Here is a 22002-nt window from a genome sequence, read left to right as displayed (position 1 = left end):
AATTCTCTTGTCCAATCTCCCTTTCTGGGGGAGATGGGGACAAGCTCCAGAGCTGAGAATTTTAGGACTTGGGGGTTCCCACCATGGTATTCGTTTACATGATTGGCAACTGGCGTGATGTTTTTCTTCCTGACATCATTGACATGCTCTCATATCAAAGTCTTCCCGATATAATCCTAGGGACAGGGGCACTGACACATATAAATAACCCCTTTACTCCTACAGTTAACAAAATCCCGGATGGTGAAAATCTTATTGGTGGTTGAGCATGTGATTTGTTTTAGATACATTAATGCATGCACATGCTTTGCAAGTCCCACATCTAAACATGCCCACAGGTCGACGGTCCAGCCAGGTGCCGCAGGAAGGACATAGTGGCCATGTACCAGTCGATCCCTTATGCTCCTGCCCCTTTGGTATGTTATACTGGGATGGGGAGAGATCTTTTGTGCCACATTAGGGTCCATCCGTAGTATTGGCCAGTATTTCTTCAAAATCGTTTTCACCTCTACATTAGCTGCATCGAACGTAGAGATGAGGCGGGTCTGCGTCTGTTCACCCACTACAGATTTTTTTTTTGGGGGAAGTAAGGTTTCCCTATTTATGGCTGATGCGTGTTGAAATGCCTGTCTCAGTGGCCTTGGTGTATCCCCTGTCCAATAATCTGTTCTATAATTTTTTTTGATTCCAAATGGAAATAATCCATGTTGGAACAGTTCCTACGTACCCGCAAATACTGCCCTCTCGGGAGGCCTTTTTTCTGGGGAACAGGATGATGGCTTTACCAATGCAGGATTGCATTAGTTGCCGTGGGTTTTCTAAAAATAGTAGTGGTGAGTTTATCCCCTCGTTTGTGGACCTTTTACATCCAGGAAATTTATATGCTCTTTTTGTATTTCAAACGTGAATTTCAAGCCTATTTCATTCCTGTTTAAGGTGTCAACAAACTTGGTAAAATCTTCCTTATTTCCAATCCAAAAGGTTATTTTCTCGTTCCATGTCCTGTGGCCGGGAAAAACTATATTGTCCTCCCTCCAGCCCAAGAAGAGGTTGACTTACGCGGGGGCACAAGGGCACCCCATCGCCGTCTCCCTGAGCTGGTGGTAGAACCGCCCATTAAACAAAAATTGTGCTTAAGGGTAAACTCAAGTAGGGTCATAACAGTGATTGTGGGCATTAAAAAATGTCCCTCTTGTACTGAGGTAATGTGCTACTGCCAGGAGTCCCTTGTCATGCAGCATACTACTGTACAAGGATTCGACATCAATACTGACGAGTAGACCTGAGGGATCGATAACCAGCGTTTCTATTTTATTCAAGAAGTCCATTGTATCCCTCGCATAGGATGCACGGGACAGGACAAATTCTCTCAGAACTTGGTCAAGATATAGCCCACAATTCTGTGTTAAAGGGGTTCTCCGGGCTTTTAATATTGACCTATTCTCAGGATAGGTCATCAATATTAGATTGGCGGGGGTCCGACACCCGGCAACCCCTCCGATCAGCTGTTTGAAGAGGAGGCGTGCGCCGTGCCAGCGCTGCCTCCTCTTCACTGTTTACCTTTACGCCGTTGCCTCTGCTGCGGTGAGCAGGTGTAATTACACCTAACCGTCCCATTCATTTCAATGGGACGGATCGCTCCCATACACTTGTATACGAGCGATCCGTCCCATTGAAATGAAAGGGGCGGCTTGGGTGTAATTACACCTGCTCACCGCTGCAGAGGCGACGGCGAGAAGGTAAACAGTGAAGAGGAGGCAGCGCTGGCACGGCGCACGCCTCCTCTTCAAACAGCTGATCGGCGGGGGTGCCGGGTGTCGGACCCCAGCCGATCTGATATTGAGGACCTATCCTGAGGATAGGTCATCAATAATAAAAACCCAGAGAACCCCTTTAAGGAATTCACACCTGATGCTATCGGGCGACCTTTTAAAGGACTTGTCCCTTCATGGACCTTGGGAAGTCTGTAAAAGGTGGAGATTTGTGATGTAACAGGTAACATAAAGTAAGAATATAAAACTCCAGCGAATTGCAGTTGCAAAAAGGGATTAAAGAGGGAGAGAGTGGACAGGGAATAAAGTGATAACGATCACAGAGTATAGTGTTTGGCCATTTGTAACATGCACCTGAGATACAAGGAGGATAGTATTGAAATCACAAACATGGTATGCCTGGCTGTCCCTCAAGGATTGAATAAGGTCTTACCTTTTGCCGCTTAGGGGTAGATATCCTGGATATAGGCGTTAGGGTAACGGTGCGCTTGCACTGATTGGATGCCGCCTGTATTGTGTAGGATGCGCGCCCTTATTTGAGGGAGCGCGTCCGGAAGCAGAGGGTGTGGCGCATGCGCAATGGATCCCGCTGGGTGTCAAGCCTCGCTGCTGTTAGAGATGAGATCCGGTGTGTGATACTGGCGTCACGCATGCGCAGAAGGTGTCCATGCATGTCAAGCCTCGCTCTGGTCTCCGTATAGACTATAGGGAATATCTGGGGCGCATATAGTCACAATGAAGAGAATATAGAAAGCGAGGTAGTCAAAGGAAAAAGCATATATAGGAAAGAATACAGGGAGAGGGTGACAGACAGAATTGTATGCATTATAGGAACATAGATAATATAGGCATATGGCATACGGATAATCTGACATACGAACCTGTAGACATAAGACTTATATATGTAACATACCATAACGTAGAAAAGGATACTATGGATGACCACAGGATGTGAGAGCAGTATAGTTAATTCATCTAAAAGGGAATGACATGACAAATAAGGTGGTGGAAAAATGCATCTCCACATACTATCACATATATAGATATAGTATAGAGGTATATGAGTCATAAGCAGAATCCCTGGATACAGTGAAAAAGATAAGAAAAAAAAGGGGAAAGAAAAAGGGAAAAAGAAAAAAATCTCGTTATATGTCTGATTCAGATGAGGTTGTGAATCTCATACTCCCTATTTAGTCCTTTTAGGTTCTAGGCTGTCAAGCATGTGGATCCAGTACGCTTCCCTCATTTTTAATAGTTTAATTCTGTCACCTCCCCTCCTACTTGGTGTCACCTGTTCTATCACTTGGTATTTTAATTGCGATAGATTATGGCCTGCTGCCTCAAAGTGTGCTGGTACTGGGAGTAAGATTTGTGCTGGCATACACGATCACGTATCTTTTGGGTTGTTTCTACCTTTCCACAGGGACACTTTAATAGGTATACAACGAAATTGGTCTCGCATGTAAAAAAAACGTGAATCGGAAAGCTTTTGCCTGACTGTGGGTGATGGAATTGGGATCCTTTCAGTACATTTGAGCACTGGAAACAGTGTATACAGGGAAATGTTCCTGTCTTTTGTTTCTGTATTAATGTTTGTCTCAGGGTGGTCTTGGCCGGGCCTATATCGGCTTTTACAATTAGGTCCCGTAAGTTCTTGGGTCGACGTGTGCAGGATAGTATCGGGTTTTTGTAACTCTGCAATGTCTGGGTAGGCTTTTTGTAGAAGGGGCCAGTGGTTCCTGATACTATTAATCATTTTGTTGGCCCTTGGATGAAACAGACGGCAGAGTGCCACGAAGTTTTGCTTAAATAGGTAACATAAAGTGATATTCAGCCTCACTAATGACCCTTTTCTCCAGACCAGACTTAAGAATAGACCGGAGTTCCACCTGAAATATATTGGTGGGGTCACTTTGTAATATCGGATAGCCATTTTTGTCCTTGAGAAGGTCCAAACACATTCTACAGTAATTGTCATGATCCATGATGACAAGGTTTCCACCCTTATCTGATGGTCTAATAATTATGGATCTGTCACTTTCCAGCGTTCTCAAGGCTTCTAATTCTAAAGTAGACAGATGCCTACGGTATGGGGGGGGGGGGGGGGGGGAGGACTTTCAACTTCTCGAGTTCGGAAGTTACCAGTTTGAAAGATATCTATATACTCGTAACTCGATGGGGCGTCTTAGTGCTTTGTTTTTTGTAATTTGCTGATCCTTTTTAGGGCCGGTCCTGTCAGCCTTTTATTAGTGACCTCTCCGTCGGAGAAGTCCACGTTCGAAGAAGAGATTTTAGACGCAGAAGGGTTAACCCCTCTTCTCCAATCGATAGGCCTTATTGTCCCGGGAATCACTCAGATCCTTAACGAATTGTCTGTTTTCGACTGACGTCTGGAGAGATGCCTCCTGTTTTTTTTTAATCCAAATCGGTTTCAACCTTCAGGGCTGTCTCCTTAAGCTCACGCCGTTTATCGTAAGTTTTCTCAAACAAGGCTCTTTCCTCTTCTAAGAGGATCTCCATAAGATTGAGTGAACTCCAGCTAAGTTCCTCTTCCCAATGTTTTTTTTCAACGTAGGGGAAGAGATACGATCTGCTGGAGTAATCGGGATACGTAGGCCCCCTAGGAACAATTTGATGTTGTAAATAACTTTCCACCACAATTTTATGTTTTCTTTAAAGCCTGTATGCAGCTCATTAAATGCTAGCTTACACGTGACAGATGAGGAAAGACCGGGGATCTCCTTTTCTGAAAAATATCTTGTGCCTCTTTCGTAAAGACAGTCCCACTAAGGAAACTGGCCATATCAAAACTTGAAAATACAAATCATGGTTTAGGTATCGAGAACCGCAAGATTAGAAACTGCCAGTCTTGCATAAAAAAATAAAAATAAAATTCCCTGATGGAAAAAGCATAATGCAAATATAAACAGAATCTAACTTGAGAGTCCTGGTAAAAACCAAAAAAATCTGTAGCAAGGCCTCCCAGCTTCACACCCTGCGCAAACCTTTCTGTATTTGCCGCACTTGATGGTGCAGCTGGGAATCGTCATCGTTTAGGTGAAGATGTGGTCTGAAAAGGCTACATCTCCTGCAATGCACTGTGCAGAGACTGAGACAGCAGGGGCTGCAGAGAGATGTGAAGCTTGGCAGCAGAATTTTTAAAGACCGCTCTAAATGTAACTCGGACTCTGTACATATAATGTACATAGATTCTCAGCTATAATACGCGGTCAAGTAATGGGTTAAAGGGCGGGTGGTTATAGATAATGTAGATATTGCACAACTTGGTGTCCCCGCGTCTCTCTCTGGGTAATGAGACGGCACAGACAATGTGTCCTTGTGATCGGCGTCTGAATGAGCTCTTTGTTCAGCGCACGCACAGGTTCCTCATCTAAGGCATTAGGTTTTTGGCGCGATGAGCCAGATAACAGAGCGTCTCTATTGTTCAGGGCAGTTACTGATGTCTATGGAAACATCTCCGCGTATCGCTCCTCGTCATCAGACTGCTCCAACTTCAAGTGTTTAGCGAGACCTTAGCGGAGACCTAGAGAGGGCCGTCACCTCTACGGACATGCCTGGTTTAGTAGCTACTACTTTGCAGTAAAATCCTACAACTATTATTCCTATTAGAAGTTTGACTGAATTGCCAGCAGTCTGTAATAAAGGTCCAGAGGGGTGTTACTAGTTAGGGGGTGTCCCCACACAGTCTGACTCTGGCAGTGCTGATTGAATAATATCAGACTGTGAAGGCACACCTATCTTCATTGAACCTTCACTGAAAACTGCTAGTAATTCATTCGTAGCTTCTAGTAGGAATAATAAAGGAATGGCACAACATGGTAATATGAAAAGAATTGTTACACGGGGAATGTAAGTAGTCAATAAAACGGACAGCAGATCGTATCTCTTCCCCTACGTTGAAAAAACATTGGGAAGAGGAACTTAGCTGGAGTTCACTCAATCTTATGGAGATCCTCTTAGAAGAGGAAAGAGCCTTGTTTGAGAAAACTTACGAGAAACGGCGTGAGCTTAAGGAGACAGCCCTGAAGGTTGAAACCGATTTGGATTAAAAAAACAGGAGGCATCTCTCCAGACGTCAGTTGAAAACAGACAATTCGTTAAGGATCTGAGTGATTTCCGGGACAATAAGGCCTATCGATTGGAGAAGAGGGGTTAACCCTTCTGCGTCTAAAATCTCTTCTTCAAGCACTGGGAATATGTTCAGAGGCTGTGATCTGCATTGAAATGAGCAGGAGGATCTACATTGCCCCTGGGTGTACATGCGGGCTGTTTTGTGAACGTAGGTGGCTTTCCTTGATGTACTGACTATACGACCAAGTATTACAGAACCTTGACCTCTTGGAGACCAGCTAATCGCTAGTCCTGACTGTAAAAATTATGGCCGCTTCCAAGACACCAACCCATGTGGAGCTCCTGTTCGGGGGTAAACAGCCCAACTTAAAATTTTTTTATATAAGCAATACATTGGGTGGAGTATGACCGGAGAACCATACTACAGGTTTTGGGTCAAGTTGGAAACGGCTTAGGTCTGCACAGATGCTGTGGTCGCAAAAACGGCAGGAGGTTTTCAATTTAAATTAAAATATATATATATATATATATATATATATATATATATATATATATATATATATAACATTTTTTTTATCATAAATGCAATCAAATTGTTATAATAAATGGACATACCCTTTAAGATACTACAGATACGGTAGGGACATCCTAGGATGTTCTTTGAAACTAATTTTCTTTTTTACCCAGTGACAACAAGACAAAATTCATGCAGGACTGCGAGAGCTCCTTCTCCAGCTGGAAATTCTCTGGGGGGTTCCGGACCTGGGTGAAAATGTCCTTAGTAAAGACGACTGAGGAGGACGGGAGCCAGTCGGTGGAGTTCAAGCAAGAGGTTAGTTTGAGTGTGATCCTGCATGTGGTTAAAAAAAAAGTGACCTGGTGGGAGTTATTGTGAGGGGTACAAGGTCACTGATAACTTTTTGTCCCAAAGGGGACATGGAAGATGAAGTCGTGGTGATCCCTCTACTCGTAGGCATCACCACGGACCACAATGATAATTATAATCACAATTCATTATAACGTCTGTTCTCGTCACAGACCAGTTTCGTCAACTACATCGATCGGAGGCAGGGGACGCAAAAGGGAGACCAGTTATTCTTTGTGGTTTTTGAATGGAAGGATCCGTACATCCAAGAGATTCAGGACGTGAGTATCCAACGTTCACTCCAGAAGATGACTACCTTGGCATTCATGTCGTGTTTGTGGCAAGATGATGTATAGGTCCAGTAGTAGGTTTACTAGAACTTCTTACGTATGGATAGTGCAGCCCTGCAGAAACCTGACAGATCCCACTGAAGTCCTTGGGTTGTGTCAGAAACTGTTTGAATGCAGCCTTGGACCTTCAGTAGGATTCACCGAATGTAGATGTATGTAGGAACATTGCTCTAAGGGGTTTATCTGAAAGCAAATTCTTCTTTACTTCAGTCTCTTCCATTAAGTCATGTAGGGCTAGAGGCATGACTATAGGGAGTGCAGAGGTGACAGTCGTACCCAGACTCTGTCATGATAAGTGGTAGGCAGGCACCTTTTTACAGATTCTAAATTGGGGCCTAGGAGTGTCGACTTACCTCTTTGAGTAGCGCTAACAGATGGCGGCTGTCCATAGAGGTAGCTGGCAGACCACACTTCTCTACCCCGTCGCTACCTGTCAGGAGCTACCCATATACATTAGTGATGTCCGAAACTGCAGGTTTTGTCCAACAATGCACTAATTGTTAACGGGGGATAATTCATCTGATAGTCCAACACTTATTAGGTCCACAATGGCTCCTGAAGATCAGGGGGTCAGGGGACAGGGCCTCACTACACATTACGCTCTGGCACTTGCATATATTGCATATTGGCGAGTGTTCCTGTCAGGCTGCTCGGCCATGATGGCATGTCATAGGCAGGATCACATTACACTGCTCTACAATCTATGGTAGTCCGGCATAGGCGCTCCAAGTGGATATAACCAGGACGTACCGTTCCTGAGATATTCCCAAAAAATGACCTGCATTAGCCAATACAAGCCCGCTAGCCTTTCACTTAAATCGTAACTGCCATACACACTGTCACATGTCCCTTATCAGCCAATAGAAGCTCGCAGGTCCTACTCCAGGTTGCGATAACTGATCACAGGTTTTATCAGTTCGCAGGTTCTGAAATAGTCAGTCATATGACGTATGACGGCACAACTACACTGCTACGTGCGTGGGGAGCAGGGGCCACTATTGAACGGACAGGAGCTGTGGAGTTCACTGTTAAAGGGGTGGGCGCTGTCGCTGTGGAGTTTACTATTAAAGGGGCGGCCACTGTAAAGTCACTGTTAAAGGGACGGTCACAGTTAAAGGGGCGCCCACTGTAAAAGTCTCCGTTAAAGGGGCGGTCGCTGTTAAAGGGACTGCCACCGTGAAAGTCACGGTTAGGCGGTCACCGTTAAAGGGGCGGCCACTTAGTTGCATAAGACGTACCGCTGAAATTACTATATAACGTATGAATAAACCAAAGGCTAACACCCATTACTGCTATTTAGTGGATCCGGCCACCAGCAATTATGATGTCACTGGCAGGCGGCGGAGCAGAATGCCGCCCCCCACACTTTACATACACTGCACAGTCCCTCTAGAGCAGACCCTGTACATCTGCTTCTTGTACCCCGTGATTTACTTGTCTCTCTTCTTTCCCTTTGTTTTATTTTTGGCCTGCAGATCATCGCTGCCAACCCCTGGAGCATGATCGCGCTGCTCTGCGGAGTCTTCCTGGTTTTATTTAAAGCTGCAGACTTTGCCAAACTCAGCGTGAAGTGGATGATCAAAATCCGCAAGCGGCACCTGAAGAAGCGGGTGCGGGAGCTGAACCACATAAGCTGAAGCAGGACATCCCGCCACTTTGTTATGGTCTGGGCATCGATGGAGCTGCTGGACCAGCGTCTGGACAATGCCCCTGAACTTATTCTTTGTCTTGATTAATATAGGAATAGCAGATTTGCAGGGGGCCTGTGCCGCCATTAATCCGTAGATGTGAACGGCTTCCTAGTATAAACCTGTGTTTATAGGGGATTTCTGCTGCGCCATTAAACGCTGCTGTAGAATAGCGGCTGCACAGGGGATTGTGCAACCACAGGTCAGGTGCCCGCCGTCAAAGATAGCGAGGCACCCAGAGGAGTAGGCAGATTTTTTTGCCTGCTTCATCAGGGGCATATTTTTATTTTTTTTACCATTCTGCCTGCTCCATCTCTACATACACAGCATACAATGACCGCCGTGTATACAGTAGTAGCAGCAGCGCCTCTGCCGATCCTGGCGATCACATGATTCACAGCGCAAGTAAATTGTGATACCGTCAAGTTATCACAGTTGCTTTTGTAAACTGGACTGCTAGGATAACCCTGGTTAGGGTTTGTTCTCACTAAGCCGATTTGCTGCACATTTTCGGTCCGAATTTGCAGAGAACAATTCTGCAGCATTTTACAGTAGCTGCAAAGTGGACGAGTTTGTAACAAAGGTCATCCTCGCGCTGTGGGGGGAAAAATCTGCTCTGAAAGTGCATGTCAATTCATTCTGCTGATATTCAGCCTTTGCAATGTACAGGTGCATCTCAATTAATTAGAAAATCATCAAAAACGTAATTTATTTCAGTAATTCATATAAAAAAGTGAATCTTGTATATTCTACATGTTCATTACTCACAGAGGGATGTATTTCAAGCGTTTTTTCTGTTAGTGTTGATGATTATGGCTTACAGCTAATGAAAACCCAAAAGTCAGTAGCTCAGAAAATTAGAATATGATATAAGAGCAATTAAAATATATATTTTTAATACAGAAATGCTGGTCCACTGAAAAGTCTGTACAGTATACACTCTCAATACTTGGTTGGGAATCCTTTTGCATGAATTATGCATCAATGCGGCGTGGCCTGGAGGCGATCAGCCTGTGGCACTGCTGAGGTGTTATGGAGGCCCAGGATGCTTTGATAGAGGCCTTGAGCTCGTCTGCGTTGTTGGGTCTGGGGTAGCTCATAGATTGTCTGTGGGGTTTAGGTCAGGCGAGTTTGCTGCCGAATCAAGCCTATTGATAATGTGGTTATTAAATCAGATATTAGTACTTTTGGCAGTGTGGGCAGGTGCCAGGTCTAGCTGGAAAATTAAATACACATCTCCATATAGCTTGTCAGCAAAAGGAAGCATGAAGGAACTCTAAACTTTCCTAGTAGACGGCTGCGCTGACTTTGGACTTGATCACACAGTGGACCCAAAACACCAGCAGATGACATGGCTCCCCAAACAATCACTGACTGTGGAACTTCACATGGACCTGAAGCAGCTTGGATTGTGCTCGTCTCCACTCTTCCTCCAGACTCTTGGACCGTGATTTGCAAATGAAATGCAAAAATTACTTTCATCTGAAAACAGGACTTTGGAGCTCTGAGCGACAGTCCAGTCCTTCTTCTCCTTAGCCCAGGTAAGACTCTTCTCAAATTGTCTCTGGGTCATGAGTGGCTTGACACAAGGAATGTGACAGTTGTAGCCCATGTCCTCTATACGTCTGTAGTGTGTGGTGGCTCTTGAAGCACGGACTTCAGCCGCAGTCCACTCCTTGTGAATCTCCCCCAAATTCTTGAATGGCCTTAACTTGACAATCCTTTCAAGGCTGCGGTTGTCCCTATTGTTTGTGCAACTTTTTCTTCCACTCAACTTACCGTGAATATGTTTGGATACAGCAGTATATGAACAGCCAGCTTCTATAGCAATGACATTGTGTGGCTGTCCCTCCTTGTGGAGGGTGTCAGTGACTGACTGTCTTCTGGACAACTGTCAAGTCAGCAGTCTTCCCCATGATTGTGTAGCCTACTGAACCAGACTGAGGGACCATTTAAAGGCTTAGGAAACCTTTTCAGGTGTGTTGTGCTGATTACAGTGGGACATCATGAGTGTCATATTGAACTTTTCCACAATATTCTAATTTTCTAAGATACTGACTTTTGGGTTTTCATTAGCTGTAAGCCATAATCATCAATATTAAAAGAAATAAATGTTTGAAATAGATCACGCTGTGTCTAATGAATCTGTAGAATGAGTATTCCTTTTTTGAATTTAATTTCTAAAATGTAGTTTTCGATGATATTATAATTTAATGAGATGCACCTGTACACACTGGTGTCGGCAACCTCCGGCGTTCCAGCTGTTGAGAAACTACAACTCCCAGAATGCTTCACTTATGTCTGTGGGAGTGAGAAGAACAGCCGAGCATGTTTGCATGCTGGCAGTTGTAGTTTCACAGCAGCTGGAGTGACAAATGCTACTGATCCCTGGTATAGGGAGATAACCGCAACAGAATTAAGGACATGTAAGAGAAATAGGCAGTGTAAAAATAAGTAAATCAGTGATTTTTTTTTTTATTTTTTGTCTTTTTGACAATCTGAGTTACAAACTAAAACAGCAAAAAATACAGAAAATAAACATAAAACAAAAGAGGTAGAATAATTATATTAAAATAATAAAAATTTATTATGTCCTGCCAACGTGTTCGACTTCCCCATCCAGACACTATTCCACTAACTAGGTCAAAATAAATGTTACACAGTAGCAAACAAAAATATAAAGTTTACATTTATGATAGTTTGCTTTTTAAATTGATAGAATCTTGAAATTTTTACTCCTGTGAAACTAAAAAAAAATACTGTGTAAAATGATTTTTTTTTTTAAATATCCCCAATGTGTCATAGACAAGAAAAATCATCTTATAACATAAATGTACACTCATTTAACCAACACAAATAGGAAATGGCCAAAAATGGCTCAGTGATTAAAGCACAAAATATGTGTCAGGTAAGGGGTTCAAACAAAATGGGTACAAACTTCAGTGCTAATTAATTCAGAATATATCTTTATGGGGATCCATTACTTTGTTACAGAGTTCAACCCTTTCCTGATTGAGCAATTTTCTTATTTTTTTTTTTTCCCGGAGCCATAACTTTTTAATTTTTTCGATCACATAGCCATATGAGGGCTTGTTTTTTTGCGGGACAAGTTGTACATTCTAGTGGCATCATTTTTAATAATGCATAGGATGTAGTGGGAAGCTGGAAAATAATACCAATTTTGGGTGGAATTGGGGGGAAAAAAAATGATTCCACCATAGTTTTGTTTTTACGGCTTTCCCAATGCTTACCGCAATGCCACATTTTTATATCGTTTTTCTTGTGTTTTTAATACTTAAAGAAACCACTTTGATCACTGAAGTGATCACTTGTTTGGCAGGTGAGCGATGACAAAACGGTGACTAAGTCATTTTTTTTTTATTTTTTTTTTTGTTACAGCGTTCACCATATGGGATAAATACGTTTATATTTTTATTCAGGCATTTTGGGATGCAAAGATAACCATGATCTTTATTCTTGTTTGTTTTTATTATGGAGAAAAGAGATGGTGTGTTTTTTTTTTATTTTTTATTTTTTTATTTTTTATTTTTTAAGACTACTTAGGGGATTTGAACATGTGATCATTTGATCGCTTCTCCCATAGATTGCAATAAATTACCATTGCAGTCTATGGGAGATAGGAGCAAGGCCAATGTTCACAAGCAGGGCTCCATAGGAACATCGCTGTGGCAGGCCTTTGATAGTTCAGAGGGTCTGCCGTTGCCACAGCAACCAAACTGCTTCCTTGATCTCTGCGGCAGTGCACCCAGGAAAAGAGCTCTCTCTGACCGCGACATTTGAGGGGTTAAATGTTTGCGATCGGAATTATTGCAGATTATAGACCAGGCATGGCCAACCTGAGGCTCTCCAGCTGTTGCAAAACTACAACTCCCAGCATGCTTAGACTGCCTACAGCTATCAGCCTGCAGCAGGGCATGGTGGGAGTTGTAGTTTTACAACAGCTGGAGAGCCTCAGGTTGGCCATGCCTGTTATAGACATTGCCTCCGGGATCCTGCTGTTTAAAGCAAGCACAATCGAAATAACTGACATGTGCTGTTAAGAACCCCTTCTTAGTGCAGTCATAGAGCCATGTAATAAAATTCTGGTAGCCTGCAGCCACCACTAGCAGGAGCTTATGGAATCTTTTTATGGAGCTGTGTAACTCTCTATAAAGCAATCTCCCCCTAGTGGTTGGTTTTAGAAACTGTTCTGGAATTATGAAACGCAGCAGACCATTTCCCGTTGTCTTAGTATCACGCGCTATAGCATTACTAACCGTATGAACGTACCTGTAAACCACACAGTATTGTATTTAAGCATCATGTAGATGTGTATTTATGAATATATGTAGCTTTACTTTTAGATTTCAGATCTTTTTTTTTTTTTTTTTTTGCAGTACTGTATTAGGCTACTTTCACACTAGCGGCAGCCTTCTCCGGCGGGTGAACAGCCTGCCGGTTCCGTGCTGCCGCTAGTGCACGTGTGCCGCCGGAGGTCCGCTCCGGCCTCATTGACTATAATGGGGAAGGGCCGGAGTTCCAGCGGCAGCACGGCAAACATGCCGAGAGGCGGCCGGAATAAAACGACGACATGTCATAGTTTTATCCCGGCACTTGTGGCAGCACGGATCCAGCAGGCTGTTTACCCGCCGGAGAAGGCTGCCGCTAGTGTGAAAGTAGCCTTAGAAGAGCAGATAACACTGGAATTTTTCGAGGGAACGTCAAATAAATTAGAATTTTTTAAGGGATATTAACTAAAAGAGGGATTTTAATCTTTAGTATTATGGGTTAAAAGTCTGTTTTTCTTGTACCAGGGATGAAATGTTCCATCTACAACCAACCAATCTTTATATGGCAGGAGACAGGCTGAGCATTGCAGGGCATCTGTCAGCAGTTCTGTACCTCTGACACTGGCTGACCTGTTACATGTGCGCTTGGCAGCTGAAGGCATCTGTGTTGGTCCCATCTTCATATGTGTCGGCACTGCTGAGAATAATATGAACATGGGGCCAACACAGATGTCTTCAGCTGCCAAGCGCACATGTAACAGGTCAGCCAGTGTCAGAGGTACAAAACTGCTGACAGATGCCTTTTTAAAGGGGGTTTCCTACCAAAAGTATGTGTGGTGAATCATTACCTATTATCAGACTTATCACCGGGGCATTGCCATCATTCCTTTAAGTACAAGGTTTGGGCTAATACATTGCCTAGTGTATCATGGCTGTAGTGGTTAGTGAGGGGCCCGTGAAGGTCAATGCCAGGGGCCAAGATCAGTCCATGTCAGTGTTGGCTTCAATGTTTTTTGGGGGTGACCGTATGCAGAAACATTCATTTCAATGGGTCCGCAAAAAAATGGTTACTCTGTGTGCTATCCGTTTCCGTAAGTCCGTTCTGCAAAAAATTAGAACATGTCCTATTATTGTCCACATTACGGACTGTTCTATTAGGGGCCAGCTGTTCCATTCCTCAGAATACGCCATGCACACGGACATCATCCGTATTTTTTGTGGACCACAAAATACATCCGGTCGTGTGCATGAGTCCTTGGGGTGGGGGATCCAAGTGTAGAAGCCTAGAAAGAAGTTCAGTATGGCAGTGTTGTAGCTCCTGATCAGGTGGGGCAACGTATCCGACGGAGGGGGAGCCCAAAAGGTGAATCCCCACAAAAAAACAAATGAAGTCGCCGTAGTAATGGGGATGAATTCCCACCACTGCAAATACTACAGTTCTCATTACGTCTATGGCCAACTGGGGTTAAAGGAGAAATTTACCCAATTGCTCCCTGCAGCCATCAATATAATTATGAGAACAGAAGTTTTCTTTTTTTTCTGTGTATCGTTAAGTTGTATTATTATATTTTGCAATTGTATATAAAAAAAATCTCCCACTGTTGTCAGAGATGGTGTTGCATCCCTAAAGAGTAGTTGGCCGAGCATTGACTTACAGGATAGGTACAATACATCAGGTGGCATCAGAGGCTCAGCGTTCCTTACAGCCATGCATGGGAGCAAAATCTACAACACTGCCACCTGCTGGCTACAAGTAGTATTACACAAAGTTACATAGACTTTATATAGCTACATACATAAGATATATAGACTGTCTCAAAACATTATTACATCAGATTTTTATGAAGATACTGTGCTTAGCTGAAACAGATTTTGAGGTGGAGTTTTCTTCTCTATTCACTTCTAAAGTAAGTACGCAGTTTATATTATGTAGATGTAAGCTAACTTTGCAGCTGTTACGGTTATCTGAGCTTCCGCATGATTATGATGGCGGCCATCTTGCCTTAGCTACTGTTAACAACATTCAGAGAAGCTTTACAGCAGCAACAAGGACTATAGACACACAAGATATTGACGTCTATGGGAGAGTGTTGTAGGCATGCTCAGTAACCTGTGCAGGGAAGGGAGTAGATAAGGTGTGATTTCACCTACTGTGAATGGTGTTACCGGTCATTGTTATCCTGTGATGATATTGAGGCGACTGCTGCTGCCAATTGATTTCTCTACGAAACAGGGAGGCGATACACCGGACAATGATTGGTAATGAAGTTCATACAAACGATATGTTCCCGATCATCGCCCACTTGTTTGCAGCTTTGTATGTGGAACAGTCATCACTGCTGTAGCATTCATCCCAATAGTTTCATTGTTTGACAGCACAATCCAGTTTACAATGTGGTGCTAAAAAATGATTTTTTAATATATACAGTACAGACCAAAAGTTTGGACACACCTTCTCATTCAAAGTTTTTTTTTTTTTCATGACTATGAAAATTGTAGATTCACACTGAAGGCATCAAAACTATGAATTAACACATGTGGAATTATATACATAACAATCAAGTGTGAAACAACTGAAGAACCTAGAATATGACATATTTTCAAAGTAGCCACCTTTTGCTTTGATTACTGCTTTGCACACTCTTGGCATTCTCTTGTTGAGCTTCAAGAGGTAGTCACCTGAAATGGTTTTCACTTCACAGGTGTGCCCTGTCAGGTTTAATAAGGGGGATTTCTTGCCTTATAAATGGGGTTGGGACCATCAGTTGCGTTGTGGAGAAGTCAGGTGGATACACAGCTGATAGTCCTACTGAATAGACTGTTAGAATTTGTATTATGGCAAGAAAAAAGCAGCTAAGTAAAGAAAAACGAGTGGCCATCATTCCTTTAAGAAATGAAGGTCAGTCAGTCCGAAAAATTGGGAAAACTTTGAAAGTGTCCCCAAGTGCAGTCACAAAAACCATCAAGCGCTACAAAGAAACTGGCTCACATGCGGACCGCCCCAGGAAAGGAAGACCAAGAGTCACCTCTGCTGCGGAGGATAAGTTCATCCGAGTCACCAGCCTCAGAAATCGCAGGTTAACAGCAGCTCAGATTAGAGACCAGGTCAATGCCACACAGAGTTCTAGCAGCAGACACATCTCTAGAACAACTGTTAAGAGGAGACTGTGTGAATCAGGCCTTCATGGTATAATATCTGCTAGGAAACCACTGCTAAGGACAAGCAACAAGCAGAAGAGACTTGTTTGGGCTAAAGAACACAAGGAATGGACATTAGACCAGTGGAAATCTGTGCTTTGGTCTGATGAGTCCAAATTTGAGATCTTTGGTTCCAACCCCCGTGTCTTTGTGCGACGCAGAAAAGGTGAACGGATGGACTCTACATGCCTGGTTCCCACCGTGAAGCATGGAGGAGGAGGTGTGATGGTGTGGGGCTGCTTTTCTGGTGACACTGTTGGGGATTTATTCAAAATTGAAGGCATACTGAACCAGCATGGCTACCACAGCATCTTGCAGCGGCATGCTATTCCATCCGGTTTGTGTTTAGTTGGACCATCATTTATTTTTCAACTGGACAATGACCCCAAACACACCTCCAGGCTGTGTAAGGGCTATTTGACCATGAAGGAGAGTGATGGGGTGCTGCGCCAGATGACCTGGCCTCCACAGTCACCGGACCTGAACCCACTTGAGATGGTTTGGGGTGAGCTGGACCGCAGAGTGAAGGCAAAAGGGCCAACAAGTGCTAAGCATCTCTGGGAACTCCTTCAAGACTGTTGGAAAACCATTTCAGGTGACTACCTCTTGAAGCTCATCAAGAGAATGCCAAGAGTGTGCAAAGCAGTAATCAAAGCAAAAGGTGGCTACTTTGAAGAACCTAGAATATGACATTTTCTGTTGTTTCACACTTTTTTGTTATGTATATAATTCCACATGTGTTAATTCATAGTTTTGATGCCTTCAGTGTGAATCTACAATTTTCAGTCATGAAAATAAAGAAAAGTCTTTGAATGAGAAGGTGTGTCCAAACTTTTGGTCTGTACTGTATATATATTTTTTTATATATGGACATGGAAAATGAGAAAAATAAAAAACTTGTATTTAACATAAAAACTTGATTTAAACGATAGTTCATTTTCTGATAAAAGTTATCCCTTATCCACAGAATGGGAATAACTATAAGATCAGGTAGGGGACCTACGACTGGGATCCTTACTGATCACTTACTGGGGATCAGAGGGGTACATGGCTCCAGTTCTCGTGATCAATGGGGGTAGGACCCCCGCTGAACTGTTATCCTTTAATAACTTAAAGGATAAGTGGAATACCGCTTTAAATATTGTGCTGCATTCTCATGGGTGTCCGGGGTTAAGGTCCTCCTCACCTCAGGCAATGCCCAGAGAAAGTACTTATAATGTGACTTTGTGCCTGCTCCTCATTGTCTTGGCTCTGTAACTCCATGTCAGTACCATCATCTTGTACTTATTAAAAAGGAATTATTATAAGAAATCTGGGACAGAACTATTTTTTGCCTTCACAGTCGGCAGTCTTATCAGACAGGAGCTCGAGCTTGTACCCTGTGGTTAGAGGAGCAGTTGGTGCTTCCTGACCTGTCTTAGTAAATACTTATATCCCCCCCCATTAATTCTGGAGCATCTGTTATTAGAACTCTGCTGTGCCTTTGTTATTCCTCCTGGAAACATGAATGAATATAAACAATTTACAGTTACATGAATAAACCTCGGGGGGCATTTATTATCCAGGAATATATTAGGGTTATTTCTGACACAGATTGTGGTGCAATAACCTTCAATCTGCGACTATTTCCCATTCACTCCAGGTCTAAAAGTCATTCATCATTTATTATGCCTGTTTTAGGCATAGAAAATGCTCTAAATATAAGACCACTAGAGATGGCCTTGCGGTTCGCCCGGCGGTCGTTTCGCGCCGAACTTTGCATGTTCGCGATTCACCGAACATATGGAGAAATTTGCGCCTGCCATATTCTTTTACATTGTAAAGAACTTTGACCCATGACACATCCATCAGGTGGTACAGGACAGCCAATTGAGACATTTCAGTACTTGGACATACCCCCTACCTTATAAATAAACCCGATCTGGCCGCCATTTTACATTCAGTGTTTTGCCAGTGTAGGGAGAGGTTGCTGTGTGGAGCAGGGACAGGCTGTTAGGGACACCAAACGCTAGCTAATAGGGCCACAAAAGTCATTTTAAGCACTGGTATAGGTGTGCTATTGATATGTGTGATACACAGAGGGGTGTGATATACTTATAATATACTTTTATAATGAGTCAAAAACACATAGATCTATATAGTGATCACCTGGAAGTCAGGGGCTAGGGGCTTATTAGGGCCATTTTATATAGGGTAAGGTTCCGGACGGGGTCGCTCTTATCAGGGCGGGTGGTCTGTGGTTAGGCTATCAGGGCCAGAATAGCCCCCCCCTGTAGGGCAATATCAGGGACAGTTCTTTGCCCACCCTGTCCTTCAATACCACATCATCATCTAGCCCAGGGATGGATGTTTTTTGCTTTCCTTCCGGGATTCATGGATGTTGTTTGCTTTCCCTCCGGGATTCATGGATGTGCACTGGAACCCCCCGGATTGTGGTAGGACATATGGTTTCTGATTTGGTGCCGCCGAGCACTTGTTATTGCCGACCACATCTATGCTTTTTGCTTAACTTTAATAATTTAATTTATTTTCATTTTGAGGAATATCTTTTCCATTCACACGTCCGCAAAATAGGGTCCGCATCTGTTCCTGCAATTTTGCGGAACGGGTGCAGACCCATTCATTTTCAATGGGGCCGGAATGTGCTGTCCGCATTTGTGGATCCGCACTTCCGCATCTGTGCTTCCGTTTCCGCCAAAAAATAGAACATGTCCTATTCTTGTCCACAACTGCAGACAAGATTAGGCATTTTCCATTATAGTGCCGGCGATGTGCGGTCCGCAAATTGCAGAATGCACATTGCTGGTGTCAGTGTTTTGCGGACATGTGAATGGATCCTCATAGTAACATTATTAAAGGTTACGTTTTATCTTTATGTATATTCTAATGGATTGCCTTCCTTGTACAATGTTATAATATACTTTCTATGTTAGACAGTATATTATAGTGCATTTATATTGTGCGGCAGTTGTTTGCGGTTCTGCTGCGATACTGCAGGTATATAGAGGGACAAACGCTATTGGAACAAATAATTTCTACTGGTGGGATATGCCAGTCTCCCCCAAAAAACAGATTGAGTTTTTTTTTTTTTTTTTTTTAAACCAATATACTTTCTTTATAGTGCATTTGGGTACTGTATAGTGCATTTGCGCATACGCGAAAATTGAATTGCCGATATTTGGCATTGAAAAAAAATAATGGAGATCGCAAATTCGAGTAATACATCTGGTATTTCACGGTCCATGCTGAAATATGAGCTAAAGGTTTTTCAGGTTCGCCTGCCATTAAAATGAATGAGACCCGCTGCAAACTTGCGGTTCGCAAACATTTGATAGTTTTCGCGCGATCGCGTTTCGCAAACCGTCCTGGCAGATGTTCGTCCATCACTAAAGACCACAAGGAAGCTGGCTTACTTTAGACTGGTGCAGGATATGCCGAAGTTATGTAGTAACCAGCGGCTCGTCATAACTTCGGAGGGTCCATCGCCAGAAATATGGGTTATTGCGACTGGCATTTAAAATGCCAGTCTTAATAAATCCCCCCCCCCCCCCTTTATTGTCCACATGTATACAGGGACATAGTTCAATTAACTAATTGTCGCTGAGATTTGGCTCACCCTCAGATTTCTCCATAGGAGGACAGTTGTGTAGCGCAGAATAGCCCCAGATATACAGGGTGTGCAGAATGCTTTCCTCTTTGTGCGGTCATCGTAGCTTGTGTGTAAAGCTGCCCATGTGACACCACGCCGTCATACTGCGTTCTGCTCTCATACTAAACAATGGAAGAATTGTTCAGTTACCTGCTGCTTAAGACATGTGCTGATATCCTCGTAGCATCACTGCACGCAGCAGCTTCATATATATACAGCGTATGCTGCCCAGACTGTATATACAATACTGCATGTATTATACAGGCTAACGAGATATGTGATAAGGCTGCAGCGCTTATGAGAACCTGCCACCGTGAAATGTAACTTGTAGCCAGCACGTTGCTGAACAGATTAATATTTAGTTTTGAGGGAAAAGATTGTTTGACTTGTAATTTATACATTTACATATCTGCCGTTTCTAAACTTACATGTGCTACCCGTGTACAGCTATCTCTGTATACATACTTCTACAGAGAATGCTATTAATCACTGACAATGCCTCCTCTGTATATAACCATCAGTGACTGACGGCTATCTCTGTATACACACTTAGGGCTCAAGTGCATTGGGGGACCGCAATTTGCGGTTCCCAATGCACAGCAACATCCATGCGACTGCCGCAGATCCATTCAACGTGAATGGGTCCGTGATCTGCCCGCACTGCAAAGTAATGCATGCAGTGCTTTTTTGCAGTGCGGAGGCACGGACAGAACACCCACGGAACCACTCCGTAGTGCTTGTTCCGCATCTCCTGGAGTGCTGACCCATTGAAGTGAATGGGTCCACGATGCGGGATGCACACAGCCGATGCCCGTGTATTGCGGGCCGCAATACGGCCATGGGCAGCAAACGGTCATGTGTATGAGCCCTTACACAGAGAATGTTATCAATCACTGATAACACCTCCCCCGTGTATGGCTATCTCTGTATACACACTTACATGGAGAATGCGATCAGTGACTGACAGCTATCTCTGTATACACACTTACACAGGGAATGTTATCAATCACCGATAAGGGGTGCACATTCTTTGCACAGGGGCCCTCTGCTGTCTGTGTCCGCCCCTGATTGTGGGGAAATGTTCCCTTTTAAAACAGGTTTTCTTGGATATTCGGATACTGCCCTAGCAGCAGGAAATGGTATAATTTGGGGGGAAGGAAAGAGTACCTGGTAGATCTCACATCTAGAGTTTTGGAACGGAAACAACAATGGATGGAAGTGTGGAATGAGGTACAAAGTGCAAAACTTTCTCGGTAGTGGGACCCATTCTTTACTGAACCACAACAGTAAATCTGTACATGTGGTCCCTCAAGATACAAAAGTCGTCCTGGAACCAATGAATAGTGTATGTTGAAACCATTGTAAGTTAAGTAATCTGTTCCCAAACGTCAAAGATAAGAGAAAATGAAGCTTTAAGCAGATAACTAAGAGAGAGAACACAAGTCCTTACATATAACAGCCAGGAATAGCTGGTAACTAGCATCTAGTACAGCTACAGGTGACAATCAAAAAATTTGAATATCATGCAAAGTTAATTTATTTCAGTAATGCAGCTTAAAATTTGAATATTGTGTAAAGGTTCAATATTCTAGGCTCAAAGTGTCGCACTCTAGTCAGCTAATTAATCCATACCCCCTGAGCAAAGGGTTCCTCAAAACTGTGACTTTGGGGTTTCATAAGCTGTAAGCCATAATCTTTAAAACTATAACAAATAAAGGCTTGAAATATCTCGCTTTGCAGGTAATGAGTCTCATATATTAGTTTCACCTTTTAAGTTGCATTACTGAAATAAATGAACTTTGCACAATATTCAAATTTTTCGAGTTTTACCTGTATTTTACCAGAGAAGTGGCCTTGATTGGTTGGACCTGATTCTGAGACATTGTATGTTGAGTCTAGTTTCAACTTACGATGGGTCAGAAAAGACCATTGTAAGCTGAAAATATTGTATCCCGAGGCCATTGTATTCATCCGGCCCTGAGGGGACTCCATAGCCATGTTACGCCACTTACAGTTGTGCATCCTTCTTAGGGCTCTTTCACACCTGCGTTCTTTTCTTCCGGCATAGAGTTCTGTCGTCGGGGCTCTATGCCGGAAGA

General features: G+C 43.3%; 1 protein-coding gene across 1 annotated transcript in view; it reads left to right on the top strand.

The window, feature by feature from the left end:
• Positions 1-9595, top strand: part of PACC1 (proton activated chloride channel 1) — a 37581-nt gene extending 27986 nt beyond the window's left edge. Inside the window, exons 6-8 of the mRNA XM_044290581.1 lie at positions 6552-6696; positions 6903-7010; positions 8555-9595. Of these exons, the coding sequence (XP_044146516.1) occupies positions 6552-6696; positions 6903-7010; positions 8555-8716 (415 nt within the window). The 3' untranslated portion in view covers positions 8717-9595. The remainder of the gene's footprint in view (positions 1-6551; positions 6697-6902; positions 7011-8554) is intronic.
• Positions 9596-22002: the final 12407 nt, after the last annotated feature.

Source organism: Bufo gargarizans, chromosome 4 (assembly GCF_014858855.1).
Source record: "Bufo gargarizans isolate SCDJY-AF-19 chromosome 4, ASM1485885v1, whole genome shotgun sequence".
Classification (NCBI taxonomy): Eukaryota; Metazoa; Chordata; class Amphibia; order Anura; family Bufonidae; genus Bufo; species Bufo gargarizans.
Note: the sequence above shows the minus strand (reverse complement) of the source record. Positions and strands in the feature narration are given on the sequence as shown.